This window comes from Balaenoptera ricei, chromosome 5 (genome assembly GCF_028023285.1).
Source record: "Balaenoptera ricei isolate mBalRic1 chromosome 5, mBalRic1.hap2, whole genome shotgun sequence".
Lineage (NCBI taxonomy): Eukaryota > Metazoa > Chordata > Mammalia > Artiodactyla > Balaenopteridae > Balaenoptera > Balaenoptera ricei.
This window is the reverse complement of record NC_082643.1, coordinates 78,076,740-78,099,106: the sequence shown is the minus strand read 5'-3', so window position 1 is coordinate 78,099,106 and position 22,367 is coordinate 78,076,740. Positions and strand designations below refer to the sequence as shown.

The window sequence follows — 22,367 nt, the reverse complement described above, 5'->3', positions numbered from 1 at the left end:
ACAATTATTTAAGAGGGCAAACCAAAAAGGTTCAGAAGAATGGCCTAGAGACATGAAGAAGAAAATATATAGACAGAGAGAGCCATAGATAAAGATGAAAGGAGAAAGTGAAAGAGATCAGCATATCCAGGAGATAAAAAGATAAATACAAAGGCAGTAGAAGAAAGAGTAGGAATTGTAGACAAATTTTCATAAAATAACATCCTCCCATCTTATGCCATTTAAAAATAATGTCTATAGCTTACAAAGTTATGCTGCATTTGGTTACATTTAGACATATCAGTTCTTTTATATATTTCTTATAAAAAGAAGAAACTGTTTACAGGCTAAATAAGCCTTTATGTGAAAGGTTTCAATAAATTAGCCCAATGGATTAAGAACTATACAATTATGAAAAAAAATATAGGCAGAAATACATACATTGGCAATGCATGCCTCAATAGTCTGGACTGTCCTTTTCAATAGGACTTTTGCGAGGTCAAAGGACTGTTTATTTAAGTTCTGAAATGCAATAAAAGTATGCAAAGTTACAAATGAATTAGTGAATTTATGATCTAGATAGCAACATTAGAACACCAAAGTCTTCAAGTCCACAAAATATGAAGCAAAAAATATAACTGAACTCCATTCAAGGTTTTACCCAATATCTGCTAGTCAAGTGGTCATAAATGCAGAAGTTGCAAATAGCACAACCACGAATCAAAAACTAAAATACATTAGATAATTAGCCAAAAGCCCAACCCTATATTAAGTTTAGTTTTACTAAACTCAAAATGGACCTAAGGCTTTTTGGTTTTGTTTGTTAACCAATTTGAACTGGCAATCACACCCATGTATCCTAAACAAATACACACACACACACACACACACACACACACACACACACACACGCACACACCCCTTTCTAACCCACTATCCTCAGTATTTCACCATCTAATCAACGTCTGTTCTGAGCAAGAGTGGACCTGGTAAGTGTTTCAGGTAAAATTCTCAGTCAATTATGTTTTTGAAATGCTAAATACTGTCTTCACTCCTCAAGATTCCCAATGCATGGTAACAAAGGGTCTGAGGAAGCCTGTAGAAAAGACATATATTTAATTTTTAAAAACTTACTGAAAATGGAATTCTTGTGTTGAAGAGTACCCATTAACATCTCTACACTTTGCAGTTTTAGACCAACCTGAGATTCACTGACCATCATCTCACACCTATCCCCAAAAAAGGCAAGGATATCCTATACTCTAGGTTAGTAGTCAGCAAACTTTTTATGCAAAGAGCCAGATGGTAAATAGTTTAGGCTTTATTAGCCAGCCATATGGTCACCGCTGCAACTACACAACTCTGGCTGTTGTAGCAGGAAGCAACCACAGACAAAATGAAAACAAATAAGCATGGCTGTGTTCAAATAAAACTTTATTTACATAAATAGGCAGTGGGTCAGATTTGGTCTACAAGCCGTAGCTTCCTGACACTTGCTCCAGGTTTTTATTCCATTGGCAAGAGGATAAGATTATCTCAAAATTAAGGCAACCTTGGAGGAAACAAATAGGTGAGGGAGATTAAGATACAAACTTCCACCTGAAAAATCAATAAGTCACAGATATGAAATGTACAGAGTGAGGAACATAAGTCAATAACTATGTAATATCTTTATATGCTGACATATTGTAACTACATTTAGGTGAGCATTTTGAAACGTATAGAAATATTGTGTAACAGGAATTAACATAGTGTTATGTAGGTCAATTATAAAAAAAGAGATCAGATTTGTAGTTATGGCGTTTGGGGGGGGGGAGGCAGAACTGGATGAAGGCATTCAAAAGGTACTTCCAGCTATGAGGTAATAAGCACTAGGGATATAATGTACAACATGATAAATCTAATTAACACTGCGGTATGTTATATATGAAACTTGTTAAGAGAGTAAATCCTAAGACTTATTTCATCCACAAGAAAAAAATTTTTTCCTATTTCTTTAATTTTATATCTATGAGATGATGGATGTTCACTAAACATTTCATAATGTTTAAATTAAATGAAATAAATCATTTCATAATATAAGTCAAATCATTATGCTGTATACCTTAAACTTATACAGTGCTGTATGTCACTTATATCTCGATAAAACTGGAAGAAAAATATTAAGGCAACCTTTCTATTTCCTAAAAAGGTATATTTCCTACTCATTAAAAATAACCTCTAACTAGAATACAAACACCAAATACACTATTCCTCAAAAAGTTTTTCCTTTCTTATTTTGCCTGACATATACTCCCCCTATGCCATACTCTCAAAATTTTGACCAATTACAGACTCATTTGAATTAAAAAAATGCAAATAATATATAGTAAGGAGAAAAATTTATAATTGATTGCATCTTATTGTGAATAAGTATCATTAGATACATCTTCATTTAACATCTGATAATAGGTCACTGAACAGTCAGAGGAAAAGGGCAGATGAGTAAATATCAACAGTGGGGTAGGCCTGAGTCCACCCCAGACGGGGAGCTGGTGGGGAGTTAAGTCCTTCAGTTTCTTAGGGGGAGCTAGCAGAGAGAAACAGAAAAGGAAATGGAGAGGAATATACAGCTCTGAATCATCCTTTTCCCCTTAACATTAACCACACAGTTCCCGCTTCTGCCCAAATCTTCTTCTGAAAGTGCCTAAGAAAAATGTAGGACATGGGTTCTGAGAAGAAATACAAATTCCTACGCTCTACATCTATGTTACAAAGGAATAAATACATTTTCTTTTCCAAAACAAACAAACAGCAACTAACCAGGACAGTACTCCAATCCCTTGTAATTCCTAGATTAGATATGAGTGGTCAATCAATCTGGAACATTTTTAGTTTTCCAGAGAATAGGCAGCACTTAACTGAATGAAAATCTTCCACAATATAATATATTAATCAATATATCTTCTAAAGATAACAATAGCTATAAGACCAGTATGTGTTACTCTATTTTATTTGGGGCTGGAGAATGATAACGGGAATAATTACATGGGATTGCAAATGGTGAAAAACAATTATTTTTCATATGTGTAGCACTACCATTAAATATTAACCTTTAATATCTTCACACTATACAGACCTTATGTGCAGGAATGAGGTTAATAAGAATGGAGTCCAATAATTCTTGAGTAACTCCATCACCTTCCATGATGATAGAACTCATCAAGTCTAGCATGTGCATTTGTACCTTCTTATTGTGGCTATTGCTTTAAAACAAGAGGAAGAAAAAAAGAAAAAAAAATTAGGCTTACAAAAGAAAATTAAACTTCTCAGTTTAAAACAACTATCTAAAATATAAAAGGATTTTCACCTGATTGAGTGAACCATGCCAGTAACGGCAAAGAAACTTAGGCTGCTCTATATTTACTTTCTCCCTTTGTTGATTATTACAACAGCTACTAAGATATCATTGTAAAGTATTTTACAAAAAACAAAAACCTTTAAATTTAATTAAGCCCCTATACAATTACAATTCAAAGAGTGAGTTAAATTCAACTGAACAAAAATGTCAACTTCAAAGGAAGGACATCTTTGCTTACATGCCCCTGGATTTTAAAAGGTGATAAAGTTTTAAGGAAACAAAAAAAATGTACAAGATAATGAAGGTAGGCAGTTTTTCATCCTTTTTATCCTTTTTGATCTTAATAATTCCCCCAAATAAGGCAGAACTATAAACACACAAAAAAAGCCTAAGTCAACACTTCTATATCTTTGCCGCTGGACTTTTTTTTTTAGTTCAACAATACTGAGAACTCAAAGTCTGATATAAAATGCTTACCAGAACTTATGACTAGAAGGTTCTGAAAATGTCATCCTGCTATCTCTCAAGGAATTTCAAACAAATGAAAAATCAATAAGGTAAAAAGCCAAGAATCAGTTTCAGTACTGCTTCCTTAGCCAGTATAGAGTCAATGTGGGCCTCCTCAATAAATATCTCTACTGCTGATACAAACATACCCAAAAAGACTGGCTACAAAATTGTTATAAATTAGTAGAGCATCTAGGCTTCTCCCTCTCTGACTGCATCTTAACTGAAGACTTGACCTGTCCATTTTCACATTTATCAGAATATATATGCAAAGACACATCAAGATAATGATATAACTTAGTTGTACTACTACAGACACAGGGAAGTTTAAATTAAGACTAAACTAAATGTTATTTCATTTATGTATTTCTTACCTATAATTTTAAAAAAATTAGTTTGAAATAATGTATAATACACCTGTTGGACACTTAGTTGTAAAATCAAAGATGAAAAAATTTATAAAGTTGGTAGAAAAATTGTCCCATCGTTAGATACACAGTTTTCTACAGTGTAGAAAGATACCCCTTTTGCATATCCTCTCTTAAATATCTTGTTTACTATAGGCCAAGATTGTGAAAGATCAATTATATAGTGGGATGTGTGTGTGTGGTAGGGGGTGAAGAAGAACAGATATTCAGCTTGATGCAAAAGAATGAAAAGAGTATATAGCTCTCAGATCCATATGCACTTGGTGATAGGAAAGGAGTGAAGGAAAGCGAAATGAAAAATGGACTTAAAAATTATTTCCACAAGTTCCAGCCCAAGCTTCAATAATGGGGGTAAGGGCTTCCCTGGTGGCGCAGTGGTTGAGAATCTGCCTGCTAATGCAGGGGACACGGGTTCGAGCCCTGGTCTGGGAGGATCCCACATGCCGCGGAGCGACTGGGCCCGTGAGCCACAACTACTGAGCCTGCGCGTCTGGAGCCTGTGCCCCGCAACGGGAGGGGCCGCGATAGTGAAAGGCCCACGCACCGCGATGAAGAGTGGCCCCCACTTGCTGCAACTAGAGAAAGCCCTCACACGAAAACTAAGAGACCCAACACAGCCATAAATAAATAAATAAATAAATAAAGTATTAAAAAAAAAAAAATGGGGGTAAGATTTACTCTCCTACTTGAACAACTAAAAACCTGGACAAAACCTAAGAAATAACAGTTTTCAGATATCAGACATTATACACATGCTGCTGAAAGAATGGAACAATTTTCCCAGCTTACTTTTCCTACTTGGTAAAGTTTCCAGGCTTCAGTGTGGTAAGAGAAGATCCTAGCAAAGCCTAATGCTTTTCCTGAGTCTGGGGAGACTATAGCTTGCAGGGCAGAATACCAGAGGGGAGAGAGCTACTCAGAGAACAAGCTCACAGAGGGTACCCCCACCCCCACCTCCCCGAGTCTTCAGGTGCTTAGTGATTAGCACATGCAGGTGAGGAAATTTCTTGAGTTTGGGGAAGGTACCACCTGAAAGGAGTAGAGGGAATAATTCCCGGAATTCACACAGGTCTTAACAATGTGCATGTTCCAACTACAGTGGAAAATCTTATAACTCACAGGGCATCTAACAGAGTAATCGGTAAACCCACATATCCAAGCAGCTCTATGAGCTCCATCCACAATGGGACATCATAATCAAATTGTTTAAAACCAGTAATACAGAGAAAATCTTGGGTGGGTAAAGAAAAAGAAGATACATTATTTACAGAGGAACAAAGATTTAAAATGACAAAACTTATCATTAGAAACAATGCAAGCCAGAAAAAGATGCAGGAAACATCTTTAACAGTACTGAAAGAGAAAAAAAAAAAGTCTATTAACCTGAAATTCATACCATGAAAATAACTTTCAAAAATGAAGGTGGAATAAAGACTTTTTCAGACATATAAAAACTGAAATAATTCTGTCAACAGCAGCCTTGAACTATAGGAAATGTTAAAGGAAGTCCTTCAGAGTAAAGTAAAATAATACCAGATGGAAATCTGCATATATGCGAAGGAATGAAGAATACCAGATATATGGTAAATGTGTCAGTAAATACAAATCAATAAACTCCTCTATCAAAAGGCAAGTCCTTTATTTACTGATACCTCATTGTGAATTCTTTCAATTAGATAATTAGGTCAACAATAAACTTAGATCTTCAGAGTCAGTAAAGAAAAATATTGATAGGATTGTATGTAAAAGTAATAGAGGAAAGAAGTATAACTGCAGAGTGGGAAGCGGACTTAAGTGGATAACCAAGGTCACAAAATGGGAAGAATGACAAGTCAGGCATTTTTTTTTTTCATTTTGTTGATGATTTTAATATTAAAAGAAAAAACTGCAAATATGTCGTAGAATGCAAACAATGGCCACAAACTGTTCCCATCTCTGTATGCACAAGCTTTTAAAATGCTGCTCCGTCCAACAAAATATGGAATCTATCTAACCAACCTTTGAATGTGGGCTTGCCTATGTACCTTGCTTGGCCAATGAAATATAAGTAAACATGAAGTGTGCAGAGGTCTTAAAAAGTGCTTGTGTGGTGGGGTGTGCCCTTCTTGCTACATTTGAAACCCAGTCAGCATAAGAAGAGGTCTGAACTAGCCTGCAGGATGACGAGAGAGTGACACGTGACCCAGTTGTCCTATTACCTCAGCCAACTGCCAGATGTCTTGCTAACTGACTGCAAATACAGGAGCAAGTCCAGCCCAGAGAGAAAGAACTGACAAGCAGAATCATGAGCAAAATAAAATGGAATCTGTTTTAAACTACAAAGTTGTGGGTTACTTTGTTATGCAGCAAAAGCTAAGTAACACAAAGGTAAAGTTTATACATTTTATCTTTTATTTAAGGGCCTTCAGTTAGTTGCCACAGGAAGCTTTTTCTCATGCAGTTTTTTTATAAGCTTCTATCACTAGACCAGGTTGGTCCAGTCCTTTCCTGTTTATTCCAGGTTAATTCTCTTCCTACCATTCTATCTAAGGAAAAGAAAAACATGTTAAAGTATTCATAAGAAATCTACAGGAAACTTTAGAAATGTGCTGTCCAATACAGAAGCTGTTATCCAACAGCCATTTGGCTACTGAAGATAAAGTCTGAATAGAGCCTTATGTTGAAATAATAATGCTTTTGGATAATGTGAAATAAAGTATATTATTCAAATAAATTTCACTTGTTTCTTTTTACCTTTCTTAATGTGGCTACTAGAAAATTTAAAATATATTTGACATATATTATGTTTGCATATAATGTAATGTTGCAGAACACATCTCATAACAACGCTTGGTTTACACACACACACACCACCCACACACCACACACACACACCCAGAATGAAACACTGGATTGAAATCAGTTTTGGCTCTCCTGTTCAGTAATTTGTGCCCCGGCAAGCCACCAAACTCCTCTGTACATGAATGCCCCTATTTCTATAAGGAAAGAGCAATGCTTACGATTTTTTTTAGCTGTAAAATGAGACGATATCAAAGTCAGTATACTTAACCGCTGAGCTATTATGCCTCCCAGCACTCACTAACGATACTTACAATACTTAAAATTTCCACGTCATAATTTAGTACTTCATTATAATATAAGGTCTCATACCGCTTGCTTTACAAGAGTCAACCTATACAATTGATACCATAATTTAAAATGGTAATATAAGGACAAAGGCAGGTTTCAGACAACAGAATTTTTTATTTTCCTCTTTATGTTAACTCTTCTAAGGAAAACATTTCCTTTTAACTAAAAGATCTTAGTAAATGCACAGTACATGATATTTCAATACACAGAGCAAGAAAAAGAGACAGATGCTTAAAAAATAACTTACTTGATCACTGAGAAGAGAGTCCTAAAAAGCTGAATAAAAATTTCATTGCAATCTTCCAATTCAAAGCAGATGTTATATGATTTAACCCAAGCTAAATTCTTAAATAAATAAATAAATAAAATTATTTACACATACATAAAAGTTACACAAAAGTAAGCTCATTAATAAAATTTAATTTTTAGAATTATAAATATATAGTAAAGCTTATAATGGGCCAACATACAAAATTACAATTGTTTAAACAGTCGTACTCTGATCTTTAAAAAGACGTATCTGCTGGCATTAACCTTCTCTAATTGAAAAATACTGAACTGTCAGAGGCTAGTAACACATATATACATACAAAATATAAGGCACAGTGAAAATTAATTCAACTTAATCTCTTTTGGGATTAGAAAAGAATAAAAACAGAAATATAAAAATAAAGTTTCAAATAATATAACAGCTTTGCCAGTAGAATATGCTTTATCTTTTCAGGATATGAGGAGCAAAAAAAAAAGATTGTAAATGACATTTTCTTAAGTGGGCTTCATATAAAACAAACAAAAAAAAGATTCATTTTACATTATAAAGTTACTATAAAGAATTTTCTACAACATGAAATAGTGTGATATTTATTAAATAAAATTTGTTTACCTCTAATAAATAAAAGTATCTATTAAACTGCGGGCTCTTTGTATCCTCCAAACCCTTTAATTGTCTGGTAATAAACAAAAATATGTCCTGTTTTAAAAAATGATAAAACATATTAATTTAGATACAAATATTTATCACTTTCACAATACACTAATAGTCTGTAATATATATTCTCCATTATAGACAATAAAAGAAAATTCTCCTTTAGCCAATGACTTGGGACTGGCCTAGTCCATTACTTAAAATATCTGGATAAAAGCAAATCACTTAAAATTATATTCTTTAGAAGCAAAAATAAAGATTATTACTGCCACAAATCTTTAGGCTTTCTCATTCTGAGAGGACCATAGGTTCTATATCTTGCTACCCTTCTAGTACAGAACTTCCACTTTATTCACTATCTTCATCTTGTATTATGGCAGTTATCTTCAGTTTAAGTACCTGGATATGAGTCTTCCATTATAATTTCCCAAATTAAATAGTAATTTTCAGTACCTAGTTTTGAATTTGATGAGTGACTATAAAGTTGTGTGGAACAAAAGCAATAATAGACTGGTCCAAGGGTTGTACTTTCCACAACAATAGTGCTCCATTTCTTAATACGCTTTCTTTAGAAGTTTTAACCCCAAATAGTATCAATATGGAACAAACTGATTTTTAGGACTATTTAAAAGAAAGCAATCCAAAGGATTAAAGTATAAAAGTATTCAAAATATGAAATCAGCTCAAGAGATCAACTCAAAAGAGGAGTTCCTCAAACATTTCAAACAAAGGCAGAACCATCAAGATGTGCATACAGTTTTGCATATAATATAACTTGCAGGGGAAAACAGTCATTTGAATGTGTAAATTCTGTTATATAGTTGTTTTAAAAAGTGTCATTCATCCACCATCCCTTCAATTCAGCCATCTGGGCTTTGAGATGGATATTCCTGAAGGTTAGATATGAGCTGATAGGGACTAGTTTTGATCCACACCTTTTAATGCCACATAAAAATACCGATCATTTTTGTGGATACTCAATATTAATTGAATGAATAATTAATTAGTTTTAGAACTTATGATATAATCTTCTTACGGTCACAGGATGATTAAAATGAAACCTATGTTCCTAAGGGTAGTAAGCTAAACTATAAAAGTAAACCAATTTTGTAAAGATTGTATTTACCTTAAGTTTATCGTGGGAAGTATATGGAGCTTCTGGGGCATAGATTCTAAAGATGTCAGCCAAACAGCATGCTACAAGGAGACGCACATCTTTATTGGGATTCCTGAGAAAAAATTCAGATGCTAGATGCAAGGCTAGTGGGAGATACTGCTGTTTTTCATCTTCTGAATCCTGATCCATATCCATAAAAGTTTTGACTACCATCTGCAAAAATATACAGAAGAAAAATATAATCAACTCTTGATATTTAGAAACCAGTGGAGTATACATATTTAATCATCTTCCATTACAACACAGACTAGCAATCAGTTACCATCAGAGGATTCACAATCAATTTTTGTACATCTTCATTTAAGAATTCGAGTAAAGGTTTTCCCTGGTGGCGCAGTGGTTGAGAATCTGCCTGCCAATGCAGGGGACACGGGTTCGAGCCCTGGTCTGGGAGGATCCCACATGCAGCGGAGCAGCTGGGCCCGTGAGCCACAATTACTGAGCCTGCGCGTCTGGAGCCTGTGCTCCGCAACAAGAGAGGCCGCGATAGTGAGAGGACCGCGCACCGCGATGAAGAGTGGCCCCCGCTTGCCGCAACTAGAGAAAGCCCTCACACAGAAACGGAGACCCAACACAGCCATAAATAAATAAATAAATAAATAAATAAATAAATAAATAAATAAATAAATAAATAAAAAGAATTCGAGTAAAGATTACAAGCGTGAACAAATACCAACTTTTGGATTACTGATAGATACACTATCTGCATTTGTACCAGGTTTATGAAGAACTAAAGACTCCCGTTATTAATATTATATCTAGCCCAGGTAAAAAGTTCATGGCTTCATATGGATAAGCAAATCATTTGATATTTTACAACCTCATCAATTATGTTTCTTGTACATTTTATCATCAAAGCTGCCTTGATTTAGGCTCCTTAAAACTATTTCATTTCACACATTAATGGGTTTTGCAATTCACAATAGAAAGCCATGTTTAAATATTTTTATGTAGTTGTACTTCTGATTAAAAGCCTTAATTATAAAATAACCTCTGTTCTTATTTATGGTTACAAAATTAACAAATGCACATTTTAGAATCACTCTAAAAGGCAAAAAAAGTATAATGAAAAAAATCCATAATTTATCAACCCCAGAAAATAAGCACTATTTTACGTTTTTGTGTATTTTATGCTGGTCTGTTTTCTCTGTAAAGATGCATATAACCATATAGTCATTCCTTATTCATTTATCCAAACATGATTATTTCCTCATGCCATCAAAATTTTTCTTTAAATAAATCAGACTTAACCTAACCAGTCACCATTCTCAAATACTGAAGTTGTACTTCTTTTTCTATTTTGACAAGACTTTTTATCGTAAGTGCTGGGTTTTTTCAAATACTTTTTTCTGTGTCTACTGAAGTGATATTTTCCACCTAATTCTGTTACGAGAGTAAATCCCACTGACTGGTTTTCTAATTATAATCCAATTTTAATGTATAACGTACACTGTCCTAAAATATAGACAGGTATAGTATGAATGACCTAACCTGGAAAAAACAACACAGATGAGGATGACTGTAAATCACTATTCCTTATGAGCCTAAATACAAACGTCAGGAATGGCATCTTAAAGAACTGAATTCGGTGATTTTGTTATAAATGGCTTTGTGCTCATACAGAGCTTGGGGGTGGGGAAGGAGGAAGGGAACAGTAAAAGTGGAAACAGTCAACATCTAGAGAATACAGGAGCTCTCTACTATTCTTGCAACTTTTCCAAGTCAGAAATTATATCAGACGCAAAAGTCAAAATTAAAAAAGAACACATTTACCACATGATATGGGACAAACATACATATATTAATAGTTGAAAGCTCACCAAATTAAGACTTGTCTTTTAAAAAAAATTTTAACAAATAATGTTAAATATTAATTGGGGGCGGGGAAGATGTATTATTCTTTTTCTGATTTTATTTTTAAAAATTTATTTATTTATTTATTTTTTAAAATTTATTTATTTAATTTATTTATTTTTGGCTGTGTTGGGTCTTTGTTGCTGTGCGCGGGCTTTCTCTAGTTGCGGCGAGCGGGGGCTACTCTTTGTTGAGGTGCGCAGGCTTCTCATTGCGGTGGCTTCTCCTGTTGCGGAGCACGGGCTCTAGGCGCGCGGGCTCAGTAGTTGTGGCGCACGGGCTTAGTTGCTCTGCGGCATGTGGGATCTTCCCGGACCAGGGCTCGAACCCGTGTCCCCCGCATTGGCAGGCGGATTCTTAACCACTGTGCCACCAGGGAAGCCCTCTTTTTCTGATTTTAATAGGACATATTTATCTGTGCATCACTAGTTTGATATAGAGATGTTAATAATATGGAAATAAAATCACATTTATAAAGTATTCTAATTCTACTTTAAAACCTTTTAAGTCAGAAATGCATATGGCATAGTGATTTACAGTCATCCACATCTGTGTTGTTTTTCCCAGGTTAAGCCATTCATATTATACTTCTCTATATTTTATGACAATGTGTGTGGTGCATTCCCTTCTGAAAGTTTTGAATCCTAGAGAATTCCCAAGGACTAGATGTTCTTTTTAAAATTATTATTTCTTATTACACTATTATTACTTCATCCAGAGCTTTATTTCTTTTAACATGTTTTGAAATATTTGTGTTTATTCCACTTGATTTTAACATTAACATATAGCTGAGAAAAATGTTTTCCAGTTTTAGAAGTCATTTGTTTCTTTCACCTAACTCTTGTCAGGAAAAGAATTTTTATCTGTTTTGTTAACAGTTGTATCCTCAATGACTAGAACACGACTGGCACATAGTGAGCTTGCAAACTTTTTTTTTTTTAATTAATTAATTAATTTTTGGCTATGTTGGGTCTTCGTTTCTGTGTCAGGGCTTTCTCTAGTTGCGGCAAGCGGGGGCCACTCTTCATCGCGGTGCGTGGGCCTCTCACTATCGCGGCCTCTCTTGTTGCGGAGCACAGGCTCCAGCCGCGCAGGCTCAGTAGTAGTGGCTCACGGGCCTAGTTGCTCCACGGCATGTGGGATCTTCCCAGCCCAGGGCTCGAACCCGTGTCCCCTGCATTAGCAGGCAGATTCTCAACCACTGCGCCACCAGGGAAGACCGCAAACTTTTTTTTTGAAAGAACACTAAAATTCATGACCTGGAGAAAACCACAATTTGAAAAGATACACACACCCCAATGTTTACTGCAGCACTGTTTACAATAGCCAGGACACGGAAGCAACCTAAATGCCATTGACAGAGGAATGGATAAAGAAACGTGGTACATATATACAATGGAATAATACTCAGCCACAAAAAAAGAATAAAATAATACCATTTGCAGCAACACAGATGGACCGAGACTGTCATACTGAGTGAAGTAAGTCAGATGGAGAAAGACAAATACCATATGATATCACTTATATGTGGAATCTAAAAAAATGGTACAAATGAACTTATCTACAAAACAGAAATAGAGTCACAGATGTAGAAAACAATCTTATAGTTACCAGGGGGGAAAGGCAGAGAACAGTAAATTGGGAGATTGGGATTGACATATACACACTACTATATATAAAATAGATAACTAATAAGGACCTACTATGTAGCACAAGGAACTCTACTCAATACTCTGTAATGACCTATATGGGAACAGAATCTAAAAAAACAGTGGATATATGTATATGTGTAACTGATTCACTTTGCTATACAACAGAAACTAACACAACATTGTAAATCAACTATACTCCAATTAAAAAAAAAAAAACCAAAGCAACAAAGTAAAATGTTAAGATTTGATAAAGGTGAGTGGTAGGTACATAAATGTTTGTCTTATTATTCCCTATGAATGTCTGAAATATTACAAAATTATAAGGAGGCAATTTGATTAGGTAAAATGAACTTTTGTTTTTAAGGTTTGGGGTGCAAGTTTCCAATATGACTTGAGCTACTTGGGAGATTTTCCAGAACACCTGTTTCAACCATGTTCCAACTTTGAGGTTCCTAGTAGCCCTGGTAGAGGCAACAAAAGAAGACAGCCAAAAGGAGTGGTGTGACAGGCACATGCCCAGGGTCTCTCAGTTGCTTGCTTCTGAGCAGCTGGCTTTTCATTAGCTTTATATATTGACCTTCCATATTTGGGCGGTAAAATATCCTAAGACTAAAATAAGTTTGTAAACCACTGCTACCCCTCATAAAAGCTAGGAAGCTTTGCAGGGGGTAGGATTGGGAGTTTGGGATTAGCAGATGCAAACTAGTTTATATAGAATGGATCAACAACAAGGTCCAATATCCTGTGATAAACCATAATGGAAAAGAATATGAAAAAGTATATGTATAACTGAATCACTTTGCTGTACAGCAGAAATTAATACAACACTGTAAATCAACTATACTTCAATAAAAATTTCTTAAAATTCATGAAATGCCTTTTTAACATCTACTCTGATAATATACATTATGTATATTTTAAAAAATATGATCCATATGTCCCTACCATTCTGCAAAAAATTTCATTAGTTCTAGACACTCAATCAGTATATTATGTCTGTTGCTCGAAATTTGTTTAGAACTTTTAAGTAAATATAGTCTAAACATAGGTCTATAGCAGGGGTCACAACTCAAGGGGAGGGAACTGGAAATAACCACTCGGGAGAAATGGAGAGCACATGCCCCATCCAAAGACAAGAGCTGGTTTCAGCTAATTGTTGCCAGGTGAGAATGCAGACCTAGTACTGCAAAATCATTCAGTTGATCAGGACACAATAAAACGTTAAGTGAAATCATCTGACTTGAGAATTTCAGCAACTCCAAAAAGTTCATACCATTGTGAGGGACAAGCAAAACATGTCTATGTGGTCCTCAAATCAACAATTTGCAAATTGTTAGAAATATTTCAAAGGAAAAATGTCAGCACAGCCAACTTTTCAGGCAGACAAATTATTCTGAAAAGCTGTTTTGCCATTTCTTTTATACTTAAATAGTTTTCTTTAATTAGGTATAAAAGATTATGAAGAAAATAATTCAATAAACTGAACATCATTAAAATCCAGAGAGCCAGGCTTCCCTGGTGGCGCAGTGGTTGAGAATCTGCCTGCCAATGCAGGGGACACGGGTTCGAGCCCTGGTATGGGGAGATCCCACATGCCGCGGAGCAACTAGGCCCGTGAGCCACAATTACTGAGCCTGTGCATCTGGAGCCTGTGCGCCGCAACAAGACAGGCCGTGATAGTGAGAGGCCCGCGCACCGTGATGAAGAGAGGCCCCCACTTGCCGCAACTAGAGAAAGCCCTCGCACAGAAACGAAGACCCAACACAGCCATAAATAAATAAATAAATAAATAAATAAATAAATAAATAAATAAATAAATAAATAATTCCCATTTAAAAAAAAAAATCCAGAGAGCCTTCAAAATGTTAATGAGGATTTTTACAGCACATACTCCTAAACCATACTACAGAAAATATCAATAACATTTTCCACACCCAAAAGTAATGGTAAAGACAGACCACTTTAGAACCTACCAAAAAAAATTAATTCCCAGTGGGATGAAAATCAAAATTTGAAAGGGACATCTAAGAAATTTTTTAAAAATTAAGAGGGGGACTTCCCTGTTGGCACAGTGATTAAGAATCCGCCTGCCGGACTTCACTGGTGGCGCAGTGGTTAAGAATCTGCCTGCCAATGCAGGGAACACAGGTTCAAGCCCTGGTCCGTGAAGATCCCACATGCCACGGAACAACTAAGCCCGTGTGCCACAACTGCTGAGCCTGCGCTCTAGAGCCCGTGAGCCACAACTACTGAGCCCACGCACCGCAACTACTGAAGCCCGCGCGCCTACAGCCCGTGCTCCACAACAAGAGAAGCCACCGCAATGAGAAGCCCATGCACCACAACAAAGAGTAGCCCCCGCTCACCACAACTAGAGAAAGCCTGCGTATAGCAACGAAGACCCAATGCAGCCAAAAATAATAAACAAATAAAATAAAATAAAATTAAAAAAAAAAAAAAGAATCCGCCTGCCAATGCAGCGGTCACAGGTTCGTTCCCTGGTCCGGGAAGATCCCACATGTTGCAGAGCAACTAAGCCTGTGCACCACAACTACTGAGCCTGAGCTGTAGAGTCCACGAGCCACAACTACTGAGTCCGTGTACCACAACTACTGAAGCCCACGCCCCTAGAGCCCAGGGTTCACAACAAGAGAAGCCACTGCAATGAGAAGCCCGTGCACCGCAAGGAAGAGTAGCCCCCACTCTCCGCAACTTGAGAAAGCCCACGCACAGCAGCAAAGACCCAACGCAGCCAAAAATAAATAAATAAAATAAATAAATTCATAATAAGAGGGACTTCCCTGGTGGCGCATTGGTTAAGAATCCGCCTGCCAATGCAGGGGACACAGGTTCCAGCCCTGGTCCAGGAAGATCCCACATGCCGCGGAACAGCTAAGCCCGTGTGCCAAAACTACTGAGGCTGGGTGCCACAATTACTGAAGCCCGTGCACCTAGAGCCCGTGCTCTGCAACAAGAGAAGCCACCACAATGAGAAACCCATGCACCATCAGGAAGAGGAGCTCCCGCTCACCGCAACTAGAGAAAGCCCGCACGCAGCAATGAAGACCCAACGCAGCAAAAAAAAAATTAAGAGTATCTTTATGATCTTGAGCAGGAAGGATTTCTTAAATCAAGACACAAAAAGCACTAGCTATGGATTGATTCTTTCCATAAATTAAAGTTAATGTGAACTCATCAAAGATATCACTAAAGTTTTCAAAAAGACATGCCACTTAATGAAAGTAGATACTTGTGACACGCATAACCAACAAAGAACCTATCTAAGTATATGTAAAGAATTCGTACAATTCAATAAGGAAGAGAAAACCCAATTGTAAAATGGACAAATGACTTGCTAGACTAAGCACTTTTTGAAAGAAACCCAAATAGCCAAAAAAATGCGGGACTAAATCCCGTTGGTGGCCAAGGACATGCAAAGGAAAACAATGATAAGAGAAATGACATTTTAATAATACTGAGTTCTTGGGGCTTCCCTGGTGGCGCAGTGGTTGAGAGTCTCCCTGCCAATGCAGGGGACACGGGTTCGAGCCCTGGTCTGGGAAGATCCCACATGCCGCGGAGCAACTAGGCCCATGAGCCACAATTACTGAGCCTGCGCTACTGGAGCCTGTGCTCCGCAACAAGAGAGGCCGCGATAGTGAGAGGCCCACGCACCGCGATGAAGAGTGGTCCCCACTTGCTGCAACTGGAGAAAGCCCTCGCACAGAAACGAAGACCCAACACAGCCATAAATAAATAAATAAATAAATAATTAAAAAAACAAACAAACCACTATTTGTAAAAAAAAAAAAAATAATACTGAGTTCTCTGATCCACAAATACGGTATATGTCTCTACTGATTTAGGTTTTTCTCTTCCAGACTGACTGAATATTGGGACAATCACTGCATCCTTCTGGAAGGATACGCTCTATGTTGCCACACACTGTACATTTCCATCACAATGCTTATCTCACTGTGCTCTCTGCTTTCCTATTTATTGTCTCTGCTAGGGCTATGGCTGCACCCTGTTTATTTCTATACCTTCAGCACAAAGACTTTGGTTTGACATATACTCAATAGAAGTTTGTTGAGTGGAAAAAAATGTCTTCCAGCATTTATTATGTAGTTTTCAGTGTATTGGTCTTGTATATTTTGTTACTTCCAACTATTTACCTTTTTGGATGCTATTGCAAATTTTAAAAACTTTGCATTTTCCAACTGCTGGTTCCTATTACATAGATGCAGTCAATTTTTGCATACTGAGCCCTTCACACTGCTACACAGCTTTACTGGTTCTAGTAGCTTGTTTATGCATTTCTCAGGATTTTCTATAAATGCAATATCATTAACAAATAAGGACAGTTTAATTTTATCTTCTCTAATTTGTATGCCTTTTATTTCTTTTCCTTATTGTGCTAGCAAAACCACGATATTGAACAAAAGGGAGAGCAGACATTTTTGCCTCTTTGAGATCTTAGAAAGCATTCAGTCTTTCACCATTAGTATTAAGTTAATGGGTTTCTGTAGATGCCTTTTTATCAGGTTGAGAAAGTTTTACCTTCTATTCCTAAGGTGCTGTTAGTTTTTATGAAGAATGTGTTGTATTTTTTTTCAGATACTTTTCCCACATCTGTAGGGATGATAACATGTTTTTCCCAATATACACTAGTGTTAATATGTGGAAATAAATTGATTTAATTTTCAAATATTGAACCAAATTTGCACTCCTGGAATAAACCTGACATGGTGGTCATTGGGGGTGCATTGTGTTTTGCGTGTGTGCGGTGTTTTTTTTTGTTTTTCGTTTTTCCTATTTTTGGTTTGTTTGGTTTGGCTGGCTGGATCTCCCCTGCTAATATTTTGTTGTTCATTTAGGCTCTTGGTCTACAGATTTCTTTTCTTGTAATATGTTTTGCTTTGGTATCAAGGTAACATTGGCCATATAAAGTGAGCTGGAAGTGTTCACTCTTCCTGTTCGCTTAGTTTGTGTCGGACTAGTATGCTTTTTTCCTTAAGGGTTTAATAGAATTCATCAATGAAGTCATCTGGGTCTTTATTTGTGGGAAAGTTTTTAGCTGCAAATCTAGTTTCTAAAATCAGTATAAAGGGACTTCCCTGGTGGTGCAGTGGTTAAGAATCTGCCTGCCAATGCAGGGGACATGGGTTCAAGCCCTGGTCCGGGAAGATCCCACATGCCACGGAGCAACTAAGCCCGTGCGCCACAGCTACTAAGCCTGTGTTCTAGAGCGCTTGAGCCACAAATACTGAGCCCATGTGCCACAACTACTGAAGCCCGCATGCCCAGAGCCTGTGCCCCGCCACAAGAGAAGCCACCGCAATGAAAAGCCGGCACACTGCAATGAAGAATAGCCCCTGCTCGCCACAACTAGAGAAAGCCCATGTGCAGCAACGAATACCCAATGCAGACAAAAATAAATAAAATTTAAAAAATAAGATAAAACCAATATAAGGTGGGACTTTCCTGGCGGTCCAATGGTTAAGACTTTGCTCTTCCACTGCAGGGGGCACAGGTTCCATCCCTGGTTGGGGAACTAAGATCCCTCATGCTGTATGGAGCGGCCAAAAACAAAAACAAAAACAAAAACTGTACCCTGAGTGCCTAGCCCTTTGTCTAGCATAGAGTAGCTCCTAAGTGAATATTTCTTGCCCTTGAGCAGGAGTGATAATCAATCACAACATCTGCCAAAAGCTAAGTGACCAGTTATCACCTGCAATGTATAATAGTTAAAATCAGTATAAAGCTATCAGGTTTTCTATTTCATCTTAAGTCAGTTTCGGTAATTTGCATTTTTCCAGAAATATATCTATTTCATTTAGGATACTGAATTTACTAGCATTAACTTGCTTATAATATGCCCTTATTACCCTTTTTTTTTTAATCAATTTTTTTTTTTTTTAATTACACTATACTAGGTGTGCTTTATTTATTTATTTACGGCTGTGTTGGATCTTCGTTTCTGTGCGAGAGCCTTCTCCAGTTGCGGCAAGTGGGGGCCACTCTTCATCGCGGTGCGCGGGCCTCTCACTATCACGGCCTCTCTTGCTGCGGAGCACAGGCTCCAGACGCGCAGGTTCAGTAATTGTGGCTCACGGGCCCAGCTGCTCTGAGGCATGTGGGATCTTCCCAGACCAGGGCTCGAACCCGTGTCTCCTGCATTGGCAGGCAGATTCTCAACCACTGCGCCACCAGGGAAGCCCTTTACCTTTTTTTTTAAAGACAGGTTTATTGAGGTAAAATTACATAAAATTCACTTTTTAGTGTCCTATTCTATGAATTTTGACAAATACACAGTTGTGTAACCAACATTACAATCAAGGCATAGACTACTTCCATCGCCCTAAAAAGTTCCTTTGTGTCCCTGTGAAGTCAACCCTCAGCTGCTTCCTTAGCCCTTGGCAACCCCTGATCTGTGCTGTCTGGCAACCCCTGATCTGTGATATTCTGTGATTCCAGAATATCACATAAATGGAGTTACACAGTACATTGCTCTTTGGATCTAGCTCTATCCCTTAACATAATGCATCTGAGATCCATTCATGGTGTACATATCAGTAATTCATTCCTTTTAAGTGCTGAGAAGTATTCCATTGGGAATATAATTCCCAATTTAATTGGGAATTCCACTGTGTTCAGAGCCAAAGAAGACAGACACAAATGGGGAGCAGGGTAGATTAAAAAGGACACAAGGAAACATATGGAGGAGATAGATCCATTCATTTTCTTGATTGTGATGATGGTTTCAAGGCTATATATGTACGTCAAAACTTGTCAAATTGTTTTGCCCTGACAGCAACTCTCTGACACCAACTGGATGTACTACATTTCAATTCAGTTCTAACACTAACTACCTGGAGTTAGCACAGACCCCGCAAGTTAAAGAGCAAAAAATTCCTTTACAAAACTCTCCGCACTTCAGATGACACATGCAAGTCCTGGGGGCCGCCTGCATTTGTGATAGGCCAGTTATGACTTTAGGGCTTCCTACAATACCCTCAGGTTCAGTAATTTGCTAGAATGACTCACGGAACTCATTGAAAGCATTATACTTATGATTACAGGTTTATTATAAAGGACATAACTCAGGAACAGCTAGACAGAAGAGACGCATAGGTCAAGATCTTGGGGAGAGAAGGCAGGGATGAAGAACCTCCATGTTCTTTCCTGGTGGATCTGACACAATACTCTCCTGGCACATCAATGTGTTCATCAACCAGGAAGCTCCTCCTGGTTTCCAGAGGTTTACTGGGCTTCCTTATGTGGGAATAATTAACTAAATCATTATCGTTTCATTGAGCTAGGTCACTAGCCTCCCCCCACCCCTCCCAGTTGGCTGAAAATTCCAAATCTCCAACATTTTGGTGACCAGTCCCTTCCTGAAGCTATCCAGGAAGGGGGCCAAGAGTCACCTCATTAACATAACAAAGATACTCCTATCACTCAGGAAGTTGCAAGGGTTTTTGAAGCTCCGTGCTAAGAACTGGTGACAAAGACTAGACTAGATATATATTATAGTACATACTTCAAACATGTGCAACCTATTGTATTTCAATTATAACTCAATACAGTTGTTTTTTTAAAAAGGCACTGTCTGGGGGGAAAAACAGTAAAGTAAAAGAACTTCAAAACCTCACCGGTAAGAATTAACTTTTAAAAAGTCCAACATAGAAAATGAAAACTCTGATTCACTGTTAATTAGAATGTAAATTGGTACAACCACTTTGGTGTTTTCGGTAAGTAAAAGATATGCATACCCAATGGCCCAACAATTTCACTAATGTCTAATGTCTATGCCCTAAAGCAGCTTGTACATGTACAATAGAACATGCATACAAGTATATTCATAGCAACGTTGTTTGTAAAAGCCAAAAAACTAGAAGTCAGTGGCAAGAGAGGATTGGTTAAGTAGTACAATAGAGTACTTAGTATACAGCAATAAAAATAATTGAAAAACACATAAGCAATAACATGGATGAAGCTCAAACATAACACTGAAAAAGATGCATACACAAGGAACCATACTATATGATTCCATTCATATAAAATTTAAAGCTAAAACTAGAAAAAACTAAACTATATTTTTAGAGATTTGTACATAGACAGGGACACTATAAGAAAACCAAAGAGACTGCATTTATATAGTGGTTATGAAAGAAAAAGTTTATGACTGGGAGGTACACACTAGACTTTAGGCGGTGCTGATGATATTCTGAAGGTGTTGATAGTCTTATTTCTTTCTTCATATGTTCACTTTATAGTTACTTGTTAAACTCTACATATTTTATGTACTTTTCATATGTTCACATATAAATATATATACACACACAAGACCCACCATAATATATGTATATGCATTTAATAAAATAGTTAATAGCTACTTTAATTATAATAATAGTTAATAATAGTTAAATTTTTAGGTATGGTAATCATAGTATGATTTTTTAAAAATATAGTACCTTATTTTTTAGGAATACATTCTGAAATAGTAATGAAATGCTATCTGAGATTTGCTTCAGGAGTTCATTGTTCTCTTTTCTTCACTTTTGTTTTTGTTGAAGTTTTTCCATAATAAAAAATGGAAAAGTTAAAAAAAATTACATGTACCATAAGAATCTTAGATTCCTTTTAAAGGAGCTAATCTTATCACCTTTGGGGGGCAGGGCCACCACCTGGCATGCAGGATGTGGGATCTTAGTTCCCAGTCCAGGTATCAAACCCATGCCCGCTGAAGTGGAAGCAAGGAGTCCTAACCACGGGACCGCCAGGGAATTCCCTAATCATATTTTAGATAATGTAGACTTCAGAAATTTTCCATTTAAAAATAAGAGAAGGGGATTACCCTGGTGGTGCAGTGGTTAAGAATCCGCCTGCCAATGCAGGAGACACAGGTTCGAGCCCTAGTTGGGGAAGATCCCACATGCCGTGGAGCAACTAAGCCCGTGCACCACAACTACTGAGCCTGCTCTCCAGAGCCTGTGAGCCACAACTACTGAGCCCACGTGCCAAACTACTGAAGCTCGCGCACCTAGAGCTCGTGCTCTGCAACGAGAAGCCACTGCAATGAGAAGCCCACGCACCGCAACGAAGAGTAGCCCCCGCCTTCCACAACTAGGGAAAGCCCGTGCGCAGCAACAAATGCCCAAAACAGCCAAAAATAAAGAAATAAATAATTTAAATTGAACAGACTTGTGATTTAGTCAAAAAAAAAAAAAAAAAAAAAAGAGAAGGTGTGGGGAGGGGGATTGTTAATTGAAGAAATACAACGGGTTAATGGCAGGTCTAGGACTGATAATTAAATCCAGGTCTCAAGATTACTAATCTAATAGTTTCCAGGACACCATTTTAATTCTCACAT

At 37.1% G+C, this 22,367-nt stretch overlaps 1 protein-coding gene across 5 annotated transcripts in view; it reads right to left on the bottom strand.

Moving 5' to 3' along the window:
• Window positions 1–22,367, bottom strand: part of PDS5A (PDS5 cohesin associated factor A) — a 125,287-nt gene that overhangs the window by 68,919 nt on the left and 34,001 nt on the right. For all 5 annotated transcript variants that reach the window (XM_059923175.1, XM_059923174.1, XM_059923178.1 and 2 more), the window contains exons 3-7: window positions 9,435–9,638; window positions 8,267–8,353; window positions 7,631–7,728; window positions 3,098–3,224; window positions 421–501 (exon numbers count right to left, since the gene is read on the bottom strand). In XM_059923175.1, the coding sequence (XP_059779158.1) occupies window positions 421–501; window positions 3,098–3,224; window positions 7,631–7,728; window positions 8,267–8,353; window positions 9,435–9,638 (597 nt within the window). The remainder of the gene's footprint in view (window positions 1–420; window positions 502–3,097; window positions 3,225–7,630; window positions 7,729–8,266; window positions 8,354–9,434; window positions 9,639–22,367) is intronic.